This window comes from Schistocerca americana, chromosome 8 (genome assembly GCF_021461395.2).
Source record: "Schistocerca americana isolate TAMUIC-IGC-003095 chromosome 8, iqSchAmer2.1, whole genome shotgun sequence".
In the NCBI taxonomy this organism is placed as follows: domain Eukaryota; kingdom Metazoa; phylum Arthropoda; class Insecta; order Orthoptera; family Acrididae; genus Schistocerca; species Schistocerca americana.
The window spans coordinates 484723652-484741825 of NC_060126.1; the positions used below are offsets into that span (position 1 = coordinate 484723652).

The 18174-nt window shown below is 44.5% G+C and overlaps 1 protein-coding gene across 1 annotated transcript in view; it reads left to right on the plus strand.

Moving 5' to 3' along the window:
- The first annotated feature begins 12577 nt into the window (after window positions 1–12577).
- LOC124545932 overlaps window positions 12578–18174 on the plus strand; it is a 270734-nt gene continuing 265137 nt past the window's right edge. The window contains exon 1 of the mRNA XM_047124892.1: window positions 12578–12899. Coding sequence (XP_046980848.1) covers window positions 12578–12899 — 322 coding nt within the window. The remainder of the gene's footprint in view (window positions 12900–18174) is intronic.

Here is an 18174-nt window from a genome sequence, read left to right on the forward strand (position 1 = left end):
GTCTCATAAATTTTAATGCGATATGTTCTCCCGTCTTCCATGCAACTATTAGTGTACGGGGAAATATGTACTGTGTAGTTGTATATCGGTAGTACTTTAAGATCCTTTGACTGACAGTTACAATTTTCCCGCGGATGCTTATTACGAGGGTAAGTCAATTATTACCCGCAATTTAGTTATATTTTTGTTTATTTTGGTAGTACTGTCGTTTTACGTTGATGACGCATGCTTTGTTTATTTGTTGTTATATCTTTACAATTTTCAAGCTGCTAGGCTAATTTCGTTATTCCTGCCGTGCTGTTAATGATGGCTGCTCCGCTGCTATGTTTTGGAAATGCTGACCGGATACAGAAATGAATGAATGATCGGTCTTCTGGATGTTTGATGCACCACTGGAGGGAGCACCAGAGGCGTTTCGTCTTGCAACATGGAAGAGCCCACTGCCCGTAGACGTCTCACCAAAAGAAGAACTAGCTCCTGGCTCAAACCTACAATACCCTATATGGAGGTAAAAAAAAAGTTCAAATGGCTCTAAGCACCATGGGACTTAACATCTGAGGTCATCAGTCCCATAGACTTAGACCTACTTAAACCTAACTAACCTAAGGACACCATACACATCCATGCCCGACGCAGGATTCGAACCTGTTGATGTTTGATGTAGCTCGCCACTACTTCCTCTCCTGTGTCAACCTCTTCATCTCTGAATAGCATTTGCACCCAATTTATTATTGCGTGTATTCGAATTTCTGTTGTCCCACAACGATTTTTTTCTTGCATCAAATTATTAAGACAGTTTAAGAAAAAGCAGTTTCTGATTACGTTACCGAATTTTCGATATGCGGGAAACTGATTTGTTATTGAAGTTAGGTGAACATATTACGAAACGAAATCTTAATAAAAATCATATCCCATTTTCTCTAAACGGATATATGTAAGAGTTTTCTAACAGGAGAAAATTTCAGTTAAAAGTGACACACATTGGCTGCGCCTGCATCACGTACTACGCGATCGCTCGTATGGTTTCCTTACAAGAAACAGACCGCTTGGTTTACAATTAACCTGTTATTAAATTATCTGATCTGCTCACTTATTTCTAACATAGCAAAAAATAAGATTTATGTGTTGATCGCGGTGACAAGGCTTATCTTAAATAGTCACTTGGAGAAAGCATACAAGTAATACAATAAAGTATCTCAATATTGCTGCAGTTGTGTGGCAAACTCCGATATTTATTTTGTGTGATATAGATTGAATTCCTGAGGTGAACGTCATTCGGTGATAGTTGTTGATAACGTAGAACTTTTCCATTCGTAGCTTTAGACTAACTTGCTTCAGACATTCTTCAGTACCACACAACAACCGAGCGACAAATTGAATAATAACTCCTGCAGCCGTGAAAACTAAAACAAGACCACAGGCTGCTACGAACGATGACGCAGAACAGCAGGCAGCCTAAACAGAAGCAGAGTGCGAGTGGGCCGTGTTGTGGTGGTCGGGATGAAGGTTTGTCAGCCGTGGCTGATCGCTGCGGCCACAGGTCTCGAAGGATTTGTGGCTTGCACGCCTCCCCTCCTGCCGGGGCTACACCCCATTACTTTCGTCGTAGTGTTTTGTGGCACTTTATTCCCAAACCGTCCAGTAACTCGTTTTATAACTTCATATGCAGACTTCAACAGTCAGTCAAGTCAAATCACCAAGCTGTATGAAAACTGCAAGCAATATTATTGCCAATGATTACATTTCTGCCGGCCCTGTGGCCGAGCGGTTCTAGATGTTTCAGTCTGAAACTGCCCGACCGCTACGGTTCCAGGTTAGAATCCTGCCTCCGGCATGGATGTGTGTGATGTCCTTAGGTTAGTTAGGTTTAAGTAGTTCTAGGGGAGTGATGACCTCAGATGTTAAGTCCCATAGTGCTCAGAGCCATTTTTGATTACATTTCTGACTTTTTGTACACCTCCTCTCCTCTTGTTATTTCAGCAGCCTTGGGACTTTTTGCTGACTAGTGAAAGGGAATTTTTTACTTCGGGAAGCGGGATAGTCGTACAGTTGTTTACTGCTGAAAGCTATTCTCGATGAAGGCACAGAGCATTGGAGGACATGCCGAGCGAAGTGGCGCAGTGGTTGGCTCACTGGGCTCGCATTCTGGAGGACGACGGTTCAAACCCGTCTCTAGCCATCGTGATTTAGGTTTTCCGTGATTTCCCTGAATCGTTTCAGGTAAATACCGGGACGGTTCCTTTGAAAGGGCACGGCCGATTTCCTTCCCCATCCTACCCCAATCCGAGATTGTGCTTCGTCTCTCATGACCTCGTTGTCGACGGGACGTTAAACACAAATCTCCTCCTCCAGTGGAGGACAGTCTACCATCTCAGTCCAGAAGGAGTGTCCAGGAGGCTACGTGGAGTGCCTTAAAACGGCATTGTGCGAGAAGCGCACGGAATCAGTTTTTGGTAAGATAAGAATCTGGAAGGCAGGAGAAAACATGAGGCTACCAAGCATGGGAGCAACTGTAAAGTCCAGGCTTGGACTACTGGAATGTTTGTTCAAATTCTAATAAGGGGTTCTCTGGTTGTCTCCAACTAATTATTTTGGTAGTGGGGGTGAGTTCCCGTGTGTGCATACGGTACGCCTTTTGGTTGGCCAAGACTGAAAAGCTGTTGTGTAGTGAAGAGAGATTTTCTGTCTTCTTCCCCACGCCATGAAAGAAATAGAGCTTATTGATTCACCACAGCAAAAACTGCAAACGTTGGAAATTGTTAAATTTGTCTATTCAATTTATCATCGGTTGGAACTCACAAGATCTGCTGCAATTAGCTGGCGAGGTTCTGACGCTGATAGAACTAGCTACGTTTTGAGAGGACTCTGAGGACTGACTTGCTTTAGGGACGCCGTCGAGAACATATTTTCTTCGAGGAAGCGGTAAAAGATAATCGCTCCAGGCCATTGCAGAGAGCCGCAGAGGAAGATGCCTCCAGAGAATAAAGGCTGACGTGAACTTGAGAGTTTTCAGCCACAATTGCAGCCGTCTCCTACCCTTGCACAACTTAAGAGTGATAGGTATGCGCCATTGTAGCAGCCACAAGAACGAGAGGAGCTGGAAGCCAGTAAATTTTCATTTCGCAGATCAAATGATCACAGCCAGCTAGTTGCATCCATCATGCCCTTAGGTGACGGTAGTGGGGTTCGTTCATGCGTTTTTCAGGGACCTTTCTTTAAATCATTAACCTTGTTTTCAACCATTGTCCTTGTATGTGACACAGCTTAATATCGTTATTTTACGTATCACCCCTCCAGTCCCACAGATATAGCTCGTGTCTGCACTACCTGGTCCACTTGTTAAACTCAGATTCTTGAGTCAGAGGAAAAGTCATTTTTTATGTCTTTTGACATTAAACCAGATTTTTACAGTGACTATTCGTTTCATTTTGTAGTATGATGGCGCTCTTCATTAACATATCCATTAGAAGTCCAGTAATTTTCGCTTAGTAAGATATTATCCGTTGCATGACGTTGCTTCTTTTAAATTTGCACGATCTTATAGGGAGCTTCCGATCCCTGTAGGTCAATGGGGCTAGGATCGGTAAGTCAACCGACACATCAATCCTAAAGTAATTTAATGGTCTGTAAGGATGAATCAAAATTCGTGCGCTTGGACACCGAAGAGATATTCCTTGCAAACTAACAGTACAACAATGCCGCTTATAAAATTTCGTGCTGTACATGTTTTCGGTAGAAAGTGGACGTTAAAGAGAAGGAATTTGGCCACACTGTAAGCGCTTTTCCAACAATAATCTTCCTCCAAAAAATACCGCCAGGTGACGGTAGAGTTTTGCGTTAGAATACTCGAGTTAACGAGTTCGATTCTGGGGTCTAGATATACTGTTTTTTATTTTCTGATCCTGATCTGCCTAATAATGTTCTAGTATACACTGGTTATGTAACGCATGTAGGCCTATCCTATAAATACATTTTTTTAAATGTTGAACATAATAATTATTACGCTATTGCAGGGCCTGTGTTATTCTGATTACGATGCAAAGTTCCTTTGGCCACGCATGCATGTGCAAAGGAACTTTACATCGTAATCAGAATAGCACAGGAACTGCAATATCGTATTTATCTACACATACCGGGCAAGCGACTTTCATGTACAACGTCTGACCTATGCGGGTATATACATAATGGATCTACATATACACCTACATGGATATTCTGCAAATGACATTTAAGTGCCTGGCAGAGGTTTCATAGAACCACCTTCACAATTCTCTATTATTCCAATCTCGTACAGCGCGCGGAAAGAACGAACACCTATATCTTTCCGTACGAGCTCTGATTTCCCTTATTTTACCGTGGTGATCGTTTCTCCCTATGTAGGTCGGTGTCAACAAAATATTTTCGCATTCTGAGGAGAAAGTTGGTGATTGGAATTTCGAAGAGAAGATTCCGTCGCAGCGGAAAACGCCTGTCTTTCAATGACGTCCAGCCCAAATCCTGTAGCATTTCTGTGAGACTCTCTCCCCTATTTCACGATAAAACAAAACGTGCTGCTCGTCTTTGAACTTTCTCGATGTAATCCGTCAGTCCTATCTAGTAAGGACTACACACTGCATAGCAGTATTCTAAAAGAGGGCGGACAAGCGTAGTGTAGGCAGTCTCCTCAGTAGATCTGTTACATTTTCTAAATGTCCTGCCAATAAAATGCAGTCTCTGGTTAGCCTTCCCCACAACATTTTCTATGTATTCCTTCCAATTTAAGTTGTTCGTAATTGTAATACTTAGGTATTTAGTTGAATTTACGGCATTTAGATTAGACTGATTTGTCGTGTAACCGAAGTTTAACGAATTCCTTTTACCACTAGTGTGGATTACCTCACACTTTTCGTTATTTGGGGTCAACTGCCAACTTTCGCACAATTCAGATATCTTTTCTGAATCGTTTTGCAATTTTTTTTATCTTCTGATGACTTTATTAGTCGATAAACGACAGCGTCATCTGCAAACAACCTAAGACGGCTGCTCAGATTGTCTCCCAGATCGTTTATATATCCTACTCCAAGGATATTTACTTCTACGTTACTCATGTTGGCAGCTGTTCTCGATTCGAATTCTGGAATATTTTCTTCGTCTTCTTTTGTGAAGGCATTTCGGAGGCTGTGTTTAGTAACTCTGCTTTAGCAGCACTGTCTTCGATAGTATCTCCATTGCTATCGCGCAGAGAAAGCACTGATTGTTTCTTGCCGCTAACATACTTCACATACGACCAGAATCTATTTGGATTTTCTGCCAAGTTTCGAGACGAAGTATCGTTGTGGAAACTGTTATAAGCATCTCGCATAGAAGTTCGCGCTAAATTTCGAGCTTCCCTCAAAGATCGCCAATCTTGGGGATTTTGCGTCTGAACGAGTTCAGGTCGTAGACGTGTCGTTGACCACATATGGGAATTTGGGTCTGGCCGAGAGTCGTGCACGGATAGCCAAATGGTAAGGCGACAGAATCCAGATTTGAGAACCGGTCCGGTACAAATTTTCATTGTCGTCACTCCGTTTTACAGCTGATGGTTGTCCTTATTCGCAGTTGCCAATACATTTAATATAACAATTATTGTAAGAAAATGAAACACCTACAGCCGTCCGTATGATGTTATTTATTGTGTAGCTACCAGTTTCGGTGCTTCAATGCAGGCTGTAGTTGATGCTGAAGAAGTTATCACGATCCTTATACACACTGCATCAGTGGGCAACATAACTGGTTTACGCAGACTGTCGGTAATTGTGGTGTCAGAAGTCAGAACTCCGATCATCAACTGGAGCGATGATACCGCAGTTACAGACAGCCTGCTTAAACCAGTTATGTTGGCAGTCGGCATTTAGCCGTGACACGGCTCGGACCAACACCTCCTAGACTACTGGCCTCTGCGCACACTTGTGACATCACATACTGATGGCCGGGTCTGTATCGGAACGAGCCTGTTATGCACTCTGCAGCTGTACGAACTTTACGAGTTTTAGAACTGATACCGCATAGGGATTCTCGTGCTTTCCTCTTCTACATGGCCTTGTAATGAATGTATGGAAATTTATATCATTGCGTAAAGTAACTGAACAAAACTGTGGTGTCACCGCCAGACACCACACTTGCAAGGTGGTAGCCTTTAAATCGGCCGCGGTCCGTTAGTATACGTCGGACTCGCGTGTCGCCACTGTCAGTGATTGCAGACCGAGCGCCACTTTGCTAGCGGTGGTTCACTGACAAATTACGCTCTCATTTGCCGAGACGATAGTTAGCATAGCCTTCAGCTACGTCATTTGCTACGACCTAGCAAGGCGCCAGTATCATTTGCTATTTATCTTGTGATGCATGTACCGTCAGACCGATGTTCACCAATTATGGATTAAAGTTAAGTATTCCAGCAGCTACGTACTTTTCTTGCTAGTATAATTACTTTACCTGTTCCAGACCTCACGCCATCCTGCGTGAGCTTAACGCGTGCCTTTCGGCTACCCGTCACTGTGGATTGGCTGTCTTGCCAGTCCCCAACAAAAACTGCCCTATGTTATTTCAAGATGTAAAATTATTTTGACGATTTGCCTTAAATACGCGTTTCTAGGCTCGAATACAAACTGTAATTTTAAATTCTGTCTTTTACCTCAGGAGCTACGTTTTTTTTCTTTTTGCAGTAAAAAATCGGCAATATGCAACAACAAGCAGACGTTCTCGGTTTTTAAAAAAGCAGCTGGAGCTCCCACAGAATTTAAGAATTTGTTTCCCCGGTTATTTTCGTACATTTTCCTCTCCACTTCAAAACTTGCTGACCTCGCACGAAACTCAAATCATTCGACGAAATGGGGCACACGTCCTTACATAATGTTTAGTAAATCAAAAAACCCGAAAAAATATTTTATTTCCCTGTTTCTCCAGAATTTTAGAACCTTAAACATGAAAAGATTGTTTCTCCTATATCCTTGACTGAAATTCGTGTCACAGAGTGCTGTTAATTTAATCACAATGCACTTACATCGAAATTCTGCTTTCTATACTGCTTAATCTGTCGAACACTGAAATCATTAAAGCAATTTTCTAAGGTAGTTTACCCAAATTGAAATTATTTCCGAATAGCTGTATATGTAAAACTGAACAAAATCATTCTGTATCTCTTCCAAATAAAAGTACTGGAAACTCAATAATCTGGTTGGAATGATAAGGAATACTAAACATTTTCGAGCCGCACTAACTAATATAAATATTCTGTGTGACAATAGTTGCAAATATGAGAGACATTTCACAGCCAGCTTCGTATTAACCTCGCAGCAATGGTCCAGAATTAAGAAACAAATCATACTGGCACATGATACATAACTGCTTTTAAAAACAATTGGCAAATGTGGTGCAATGGAAACAAATAACACGCTATAAATTTTTTGTCATTTACTTACCATTGAATGATGGTTCAAATGGCTCTGAGCACTATGGAACTCAACTGCTGTGGTCATAAGTCCCCTAGAACTTAGAACTACTTAAACCTAACTAACCTAAGGACAGCACACAACACCCAGCCATCACGAGGCAGAGAAAATCCCTGACCCCACCGGGAATCGAACCCGGGAACCTGGGCGTGGGAAACGAGAACGCTACCGCACGACCACGAGACGCGGGCATTGAATGATGCGTAGACACAAATTCCTGTCTGGGAATAGCTGCAATCCAGCGATTTCTCAACTTCGCACATTTGGGAAATCGAAACATGTGCACTTTCATGCCTTTTTGGGATTTATAATTTCCCTGGCAAAAGGGAACGCAACACTTGTATCCCATACTTCGAAGAACGGTAGGCGAATACTGTATGAAATACTAGTGTATATCACTTTCACGTGGCACACACTTTCAACACAACATACACGCCAACAGGACTACAGACTAAAGATAAGATGGCCAACAGTTTGTGACGTCACGTGCCAATATGGCTGCTGTGCGTAGACCTCGTATCTAGAAGGCTTTGCTCGGACGCGGGGTGCGCTGAGCAGAGCTCTGCACGTGTCTGTTTACACGCTGCGAGAGGTACTGCGTTCGCTGTTGTAATTTAGTGCTCTCAGTAGATATGGGGTTCTCTTACGGCCAGTCGACGGTGAAACTCACGTTCGACGATTCCTACGCACGTCCAAAGGCGTATGAAATCGAACCGTTTCCGAGAGACGACATCCATGTCGATCCCCTCGAGCTGATAGGCATACACGTATCTATCACTTCCAGTATAGTCTATCTAGGAACAACCTAGTGCGACGTTCCAACATCGGCTACCGCTTTGGCCAATCTGACGGTAACCACGGTAACCATGGACAACGCGGGTGTGGGTGTGCGCACGGTGCGCGGGTCAACAGAAACCTCCGATCTTACTCGTCTGCTTTGACCCGTGACGTAAGCGTGTTGTGGTGTGTGACGTCATTACGGCGCGGAGTTTAGTCTTGTTTTTGTTTGTGGTGCTCTCTGGTGGTGTGTTCATGGTTTTCGTTTGTTTTAATTTAATGCTCATTGCTGTATGTCGGGTGAGTTTGTTATTGAGTGTATTTGGTTGACCCGTGACGTTAGGGACCTACACATTGATCTGTAGCGTAGCCCTGAATACGAGGTTAGGTTGGGAGGTTTTTTTTTTGGCGGGGGGCCACTTGTTTGTTATTATCTTTGTTCGATCGTAATTTATGTGATTGGGAGCTGTTGTAGATGTATGTAGGTGTAAGGGAAGTGTTGGTTTTTTAGGTTGGTGTTGGGGGATGTGATCGGTAGGTTCTGTTGAGCTATATAGGTCAACGGAAGTGTTCGATCGTAATTTATGTGATTGAGAGCTGTTGTAGATGTATGTAGGTGTAAGGGAAGTGTTCGTTTTTTTTTTTTTTTGTATTGGAGGATGTGATCGGTAGGTTCTGTTGAGCTACATAGGTCAAGGGAAGTGTCCGATTCTGGATAGGAATGTGTTTTTTGGTATTTGGTCAGTTTTGTGATGTTGATTTATTTCGTTGTTTTGCGTGGTTTTGTATGGCGGTCGGTGGCTACATTTGTGTATATTTAGTTTGTCCCCACCCAAAAACCCCCAATTTCCCACGCTTGTCCCGTTAGAGTCATTAGGCTTTTTGTGAAACTTGTGTATTTCAGTATTTATAATACGTATGCGATGTTTTTATATCCGCCATATTGGATAATACGTATGCGATGTTTTTATATCCGCCATATTGGAATTGTCGTTTATAGTCGTTTCCGCTACATTTGTGACGTCATGGGTCAAAGCCGACGGGTAAGATGGGACGCTTCTGTATTTCCAGCGCATATCCGAACTGCCGATCGAAGTCCCGGTAGCGCCCGTTACTGACACGTTGCGGCCATATGGAACGGTCCTAAGCCACACGGAAGAGAAGTGGAACAACTTTGAAACCTGTCGCGTGCTCAACGACGTCCGACAGGTACGGATCGAACTCCTCAAACACGTGCTGTCGTACTTGTTCATCGAAGGCTGGCGAGCCATCATTATTTATCAGGGACAGCCGGGGACGTGTGGCGGCTACGCACAGGAGGGCCACGTCCGATCCAACTGCCTCCAGCGCCGCCTTCTCCAGGTGGCACGTGCGGAACTAGTACAGACAGCTGTGCCAACCGCATTACCGCATTACCGCTTACGTACGTGGGAACGGTGCGGCCGGTGTGCACAGATTGCAGCCCCCATGCTGCAGTCCAATGCGCCTGCGAGCTCAGTCGCCGACGACGCCGTGGCTGCGACGCAGCACGACGAGACGCCCTTGAAAGACACCACGCCCGCAACCACCACCACCACTGTCGCCGCACCAGAGGCGTCGCTACCGGACGCCGGCCGCATCGCCGAAGATTCTGATCCCAGCCCTTCGAAGGGAGCGGACGCACGGACGAGGAAACAACGGTCGCCGAAGCGTTCATAAGAAACGCCGCCTCTCGACGGAAGACGACCAACAGGGCGGAGACAGTGAGCACGCTGCCGACGCCGTCTCTGACGCGTCGTTGCCAACGGAATCTATCAGCACCGCCCGAAAGCAGGCATCCTACACCATGGACAGGACGATGCCCTCACCCAGCCCAGACGTTTCCATGGCTGAAGCTCCTCAGGGAAAAGATCAGGTGATGGAGCACAGATGGCATTTGTGGCCGAGCGGTAGTAGGCGCTTCAGTTTGGAACAGCGCGGCCGCTACGGTCGCAGGTTCGAATCCTGCCTCGGGTATGGATGTGTGTGATGTCCTTACGTTAGTTAGGTTTAAGTAGTTCTAAGTCTAGGAGACTGATGACCTCAGATGTTTAACAGCGCAATTCGGAGAATGTTCAGGAAGCAAAGCCAGTTGCGGTGCAAGAAAGATCGGGAGAATGAGGACAGGCAAAAGTTAGTAGAGATTCGTGCTGCTGTAAAAAGAGCGATGCGCGAAGCATTCAACCACTACCAGCGTCATACCTTAGCAAAAGATCTTGCTGAAAACCCAAGGAAATTCTGGTCTTACGTAAAGACGGTAAGCGGGTCAAAGGATTCCATCCAGTCACCCACTGATCAGTCTGGCCTGGCAACGGAAGACAACAAAACGAAAGCTCAAATTTTAAATTTAGCATTTGAGAAATCTTTCACGCAGGAGGATCGCACAAACATACCTCCGTTTGAGTGTCGTACAGATTCCCGTATGGAGCACCTAGTGATAGAGATCCCTGGGGTTGTGAAGCAACTGAATGGGTTGAAAATAAATAAACCGCCAGGTCCTGGTGGGATTCAAATTCGGTTTTACAGAGAGTACTCTACTGCATTGGCTCCTTACTTAGCTTGCATTTATCGCAAATCTCTTGCCCAACGTAAAGTCCCGAGCGACTGGAAAAAAGCGCAGGTGACGCCTGTATATAAGAAGGGTCCTCAAAATTACAAACCAATATCCTTAACATCGGTTTGTTGCAGGATTCTCGAACATATTCTCAGTTCGAATATAATGAACTTCCTTGAGACAGAGAAGTTGCTGTCCATGTATCAGCACGGCTTTAGAAAGCATCGCTCCTGCGAAACGCAACTCGCCCTTTTTTCACATGATATCTTGCGAACCATGTATGAAGGGTATCAGACGGATGCCATATTCCTTGACTTCTGGAAAGCGTTTGACTCGGTGCCCCACTGCAGACTCCTAACTAAGTTACGAGCATATGGGATTGGTTCCCAAGTATGTGATTGGCTCGAAGACTTCTCAAGTAATAGAACCCAGTACGTTGTCCTCGATGGTGAGTGTTCATCGGCGGTGAGGGTATCATCTAGAGTGCCCTAGGGAAGTGTGGTAAGTCCGCTGTTGTTTTCTATCTACATAAATGATCTTTTGGATTGCGTGGATAGCAATCTGTGGCTGTTTGCTGATGATGCTGTGGTGTACGAGAAGGTGTCGTCGTTGAGTGACTGTAGGAGGATACAAGATGACTTGGACAGGATTTGTGATTGGTGTAAAGAATGGCAGCTAACTCTAAATATAGATTAATGTAAATTAATGCAGATGAATAGATATTTGGGCGTAACATTGCAGAGCGATATGAAGTGGGACAAGCATGTAATGGCAGTTGTTGGGAAGGCGGATAGTCGTCTTCGGTTCATTGGTAGAATTTTAGGAAGATGTGGTTCATCTATAAAGGAGACCTCTTATAAAACACTAACACGACCTATTCTTGAGTACTGCTCGTGCGTTTGGGATCCCTATCAGGTCGGATTGAGGGAGGACATAGAAGCAATTCAGAGGTGGGTTGCTAGATTTGTTACTAGTAGGTTTGATCATCACGCGAGTGTTACGGGAATGGTTTAGGAACTCGGGTGGGAGTCTCTAGACGGAAGGAGGCGTTCTTTTCGTGAATCGCTACTGAGGAAATTTAGAGAACCAGCATTTGAGGTTGATTGCAGTACAATTTTACTGCCGCCAACTTATATTTCGCGGAAAGACCACAAAGATAAGATAAGAGAGATTAGGGCTCGTACAGAGGCATATAGGCAGTCATTTTTCCCTCGTTCTGTTTGGGAGTAGAACAGGAGATGCTAGTTGTGGTACGAGGTACCCTCCGCCACGCACCGTATGGTGGATTGCGGAGTATGTATGTAGATGAAGAAGGGACGCGGAACTGTGGCCGACAGCCTTCACAGACCATATGGCATACATCTGCTCGGTCACACTCCCCCGACAGCTCACATACCGCAGCCGTGGTCCATGGACGCTGAACGGTTCCTATTTGTACGAGGACGCATGTAGGCGGGGGATCGCTGCTACGTGGGACCGCTGCCTTCGGAGTTTGCATTGCACATCCTCCCACCTTACATTGGTAGCTCGACCGCGCTAATCCAGCCCACCGACGGACACTCATAGAATATGGCCGTGACAGCGCGCTGGCGTCGGGCGACGTCGGAATTTTATTACACTGCGCTGAGGGAACTCATGACACTGCCGCCATCACGTGAACGGCAGACAGCGGTTAATCGTCTCAAAGCACGCCTTCTCCGTCTCACGGCTTGAAGGGGCCCGAGTCAGGGAGATGGTGCAGTATACCATCCCCACCGAAATGGCATCCGTATATCACGTCATCAGAGAGAGACGCCACAGCAGGCGCCACTTTACAACAGCAGGAGACGCAGTAGAGGGTGGGCGCGTCGACTCGCAGTGTGCCATCGCTGCGGCGTTCGTCCAGCATTATAGGTCTTTTTACACTGAGGACCCACAGACTGTTCGCGAGTACGAAGACATCCTGTGCGGTCTGCCTGACCCCAGAGTAGAGGCCCAGGACGACGCCCTGCTGGCTCCCATAACTGCTGAAGACTTAACAGCGGACTCGGCACGCGGTGCCCCGAGCAAGTCACCAGGCCAAGACGGCTTACCAAACGAATGTAAGGGAGACTTCCTCTAAACCGTTGTCTCTGAGTATCAATCTTGTGCAGTGAATCATTGTCAAGTGTGCCTTCTAGTGCTCAGAACGCCCCAATGGGCAGGAGTATCCTCGAATAATGCGCCTAAATATTTCGATAGCCCTGTGCGGTACAATGCATGATGGTGGAACGCCTCATGAGTCGTCGTCAGGTGGACCCACAAGTCCAGAGCGTTTTCGGGCGCAGCTTGCAAATTCTAATACAGCACCATGCCCTTTAGCCGGTTGAAGGCGTTCGTTCTGGCAGTGGGAAAGTAAGCGGTATCTGGGTGTGGGAGTTCGTCGGGCCTGATACACTCTGGCTGTCGTCACAACAGGAGCGCCAGCATACGTTGTACAAGATCCCAGAAGCTGCCTGCCACAGCACATGTCAGGCGAATCGATGACTGCACAGTGCGGACACAAAGGGTCGTCAGTGATTGGCTCTATAAACTGCTGCATCTAGTTCATTTAAGGTACGCGTTGTTGAGAGGCATATGTTACTGTTTGCTGTCTCTGTGTTGTAGTGTGAACAGATATAAAGAAAGAGTGTAGTGCGTGTTTCAAGGAAGGTTGAGTTATCCTTAGCACTGCCTTCTGCTTTATTATACCGCTTGACACAAGAATGCCTAATTAGGCTGGTGACCGATTTTAATATGTAACGTTGCAACTTGCTTTCGTGCTGGGAAAACGTCTGTGCCTGACCCACCTCTTTACTGTTTCTTATACCCAGAGCTGGGGTGTTTCGGAAACGAATTTCAGTTTGATTGTTCTGTTTCCATTAGGTTATCTCACGGTCACAACTTTTCAGAATTCCTCGCAGAGGTATAACGTTAGCATCGATTTCCGTTTAAGGTGGTCGGTGTTACCGTCACAATGTCATCCTATCCCTTCTCCTTGTCAGTGTTTTCCATATATTCCTTTCGTCTCCGATTCGGCACAGAACCTCCTCATTCCTTACCTTATCAGTCCACCTCATATTCAACGTTAGTCTGTAGCATCACATCTCAAATGCTTCGATTCCCTTCTCTGTTGTTTTTTCCTCATACCGTGTTTCACTACCATACAATGCTGTGCTCCAAACGTACATTCACGGAAATTACTTCCTCAAATTAAGGCCTATGTTTGGTACTAGTAGACTTCTCATCGCCAGGAATGCCCTTTTTGCCAGTGGTAGTCTGCTTTTGATGTTCTCCTTGCTCCGTCCGTCATTGGTTATTTTATTGCCTAGGTAGCAGAATTCCTTAACTTCATCTACTTCGTAAGCACCAATCCTGATGTTCAGTTTCTCGCTGTTCTCATTTCTGCTACTTCTCATTACTTTCGTCTTTATTCGATTTATTCTAGGTCCATATTCTGCACTCATTAGCGCGTTCATTCTATTCAACAGATCATATAATTCTTCTTCACTTTCACTGAGGATAGCAATGTCATCAGCGAATCGTATCATTGACATCCTTTCACATGGAATTTTAATTCCAGTCTTGAATCTTTCTTTTATTTCCATCACTGCTTCTTCGATGTTCAGATGGGACAGTAGGGACGAAAGACCACAGCCCTGTCCTACGCCCTTTTTAATCCGAAAACTTCGTTCTTTGTCGTCCACTCTTATTATTCCCTCTTGGCTCTTGTATATACTGTATATTACTGTCTCTCGGTATAGCTTACCCCTATTTTTCTCAGAATTTCGAACACCTTGCACCATTTTACATTCTCGAACGCTTTTTCCAGGTTGACAGATTCTACGAACGTGTCTTGAATTTTCTTTAGTCTTGCTTCCATTAACAACCGCAATGACAAAATTGCCTTTCCTAAAATCGAACTGATCCAACACGTCCTCAGTTTTCTTTTACATTCTTCTGTATATCATTCTTGTCAGTAAAGTGGATGTATGAGCTGTTGTGCGATAGCTGTCGCACTTGTCAACTCTTGCAGTCTTCAAAATCGAGTGGATGATATTTTTCCGAAAGTCAGGTGGTTTGTTGCCAGACTCATACATTCTACACACCAACGTGAATAGCCGTTTTGTTGCCGCTTCTCCCATTGATTTCAGAAATTCTGATGGAATATTAACTATCCCTTCCCCCTTATTTGATCTTAAGTGCTCCAATGATTCTTAAATTCTGATTCTAATACTGTATCCCCTGTCACTTCTAAATCTATTCCTGTTTCTTTTTCCATCACATCAGACAAATCTTCACCCTCATAGAGGCCTTCAATGTACTCTTTCCGCCTATCCGCTCTCTCCTATGCATTTGACAGTGGAATTCCCGTTGCACTCTTAATGTTACCACACTTGCTTCCAATTTCACTGAATGTTATTTTGACTTTCCTGTACGCTGAGTCAGACGTTGCGACAGTCAATTCTTTTTCGATTTCTTCACATTTGTCATGCAGCCATTTCGTCTTAGTTTTCCTGCACTTCCTATTTATTTCATTCCTCAGCGGCTTGTATTTCCGTATCCCCAAATTTCTCTCAATATTTTTTTATTTCCTTATTTCATCTATCAGCTGAAGTATTTCTTCTGTTACCCATGGTTTCTTTGTAGTTACATCCTTTGTACCTACGTTTTTCTTTCCAGCTACTGTGATTGCCCTTTTCAGAGATCTCCATTCCTCTTCAACTGTACTGGTTACTGGACTATTCGTTATTGCTGTATCTACAGCCTTAGAGAACTTGAAACATATCTCGTCATTCCTTAGTACTTCCGTAACCCACTGCTAGGCGTATTGATTCTCCCTGACTAATGTTTTGAACTTCAGCCTACTCTTCATTACTACCAAATTGTGGTCTGAATCTGTAACTACTCCTAGGTACGCCTTACAATCCAGTATCGAATGGCTCTGAGCACTATGGGACTTAACATCTATGCTCATCAGTCCCCTAGAACTTAGAACTACTTAAACCTAACTAACCTAAGGACATCACACAACACCCAGCCATCACGAGGCAGAGAAATCCCTGACCCCGCCGGGAATCGAACCCGGGAACCCGGGCGTGGGAAGCGAGAACGCTACCGCACGACCACGAGATGCGGGCAATCCAGTATTGGATTTCGGAATTTCTGTCTCACCATAATGTTGTTGTTGTTGTGGTCTTCAGTCCTGAGACTGGTTTGATGCAGCTCTCCATGCTACTCTATCCTGTGCAAGCTTCTTCATCTCCCAGTACCTACTGCAACCTACATTCTTCTGAATCTGCTTAGTGTATTGATCTCTTGGTTCCCTCTACGATTTTTACCCTCCACGCTGCCCTCGAATGCTAAATTTCTGATCCCTTGATGCCTCAAAACATGTCCTACCAACCGATCCCTTCTTCTCGTCAAGTTGTGCCACAAACTCCTCTTCTCTCCAATTCTGTTCAATACCTCCTCATGAGTTATGTGATCTACCCATCTAATCTTCAGCAATCTTCTGTAGCACCACATTTCGAAAGCTTATAGTCTCTTCTTGTCCAAACTATTTATTGTCCATGTTTCACTTCCATACATGGGTACACTCCATACAAATACTTTTAGAAACGACTTCCTGACACTTAAATCTATACTCGATGTTAACAAATTTCTCTTCTTCAGAAACGATTTCCTTGCCATTGCCAGTCTACATTTTATATCCTCTCTACTTCAACCATCATCAGTTATTTTACTCCCTAAATAGCAAAACTCCTTTACTACTTTAAGTGTCTCATTTCCTAATCTAATCCCCTCAGCATCACCCGATTTAATTTGACTACATTCCATTATCCTCGTTTTGCTTTTGTTGGTGTTCATCTTATATCCTCCTTTCAAGACACTGTCCATTCCGTTCAACTGCTCTTCCAAGTCCTTTGCTGTCTCTGACAGAATTACAATGTCATCGGCGAACCTTAAAGTTTTTACTTCTTCTCCATGAATTTTAATACCTACTCCGAATTTTTCTTTTGTTTCCTTTACTGCTTGCTCAATATACAGATTGAATAACATCGGGGAGAGGCTACAACCCTGTCTCACTCCTTTCCCAACCACTGCTTCCCTTTCATGCCCCTCGACTCTTATAACTGCCATCTGGTTTCTATACAAATTGTAAATAGCCTTTCGCTCCCTGTACTATACCCCTGCCACCTTCAGAATTTGAAAGAGAGTATTCCAGTTAACGTTGTCAAAAGCTTTCTCTAAGTCTGCAAGTGCTAGAAACGTAGGTTTGCCTTTTCTTAATCTTTCTTCTAAGATAAGTCGTAAGGTTAGTATTGCCTCACGTGTTCCAACATTTCTACGGAACCCAAACTGATCTTCCCCGAGGTCCGCTTCTACCAGTTTTTCCATTCGTCTGTAAAGAATTCGCGTTAGTATTTTGCAGCTGTGACTTATTAAACTGATAGTTCTGTAATTTTCACATCTGTCAACACCTGCTTTCTTTGGGATTGGAATTATTATATTCTTCTTGAAGTCTGTGGGTATTTCGCCTGTCTCATACATCTTGCTCACCAGATGGTAGAGTTTAGTCATGACTGGCTCTCCCAAGGCCATCAGTAGTTCTAATGGAATGTTGTCTACTCCCGGGGCCTTGTTTCGACTCAGGTCTTTCACCATAATGTAAGGTAACTGAAATCTTCCCTTATCATCCGGCCTTTTTAAAGTATACCTCCTCCTATTGTGATTCTTGAACAGAGCATGTACTGTTACTAGCTGAAATTTATTGTTGTTGTTGTTGTGGTCTTCAGTCCTGAGACTGGTTTGATGCAGCTCTCCATGCTACTCTATTCTGTGCAAGCTTCTTCATCTCCCAATACGTACTGCTGCCTACATCCTTCTGAATCTGTTTAGTGTATTCATCTCTTAGTCTCCCTCTACTATTTTTACCCTCCACGCTGCACTCCAATACTAAATTGGTGGCCGGCCCCGGTGGCCAAGCGGTTCTAGGCGCTTCAGTCCGGAACCGCGCGACTGCTACGATCGCAGGTTCGAATCCTGCCTTGGGCATGGATGTGTGCGATGTCCTTAGGTTAGTTAGGTTTAAGTAGTTCTAAGTTCTAGGGGACTGATGACCTCAGATGTTAAGTCCCATAGTGCTCAGAGCCATTTGAACTAAATTGGTGATCCCTTGATGCCTCAGAACATGTCCTACCAACCGATCCCTTCTTCTTGTCAAGTTGTGCCACAAGCTCCTCTTCTCCCCAGTTCTATTCAATACCTCCTCATTAGTTATCTGATCTATCCGTCTAATCTTCAGCATTCTTCTGTAGCACCACACATCGAAAGCTTCTATTCTCTTCTTGTCCA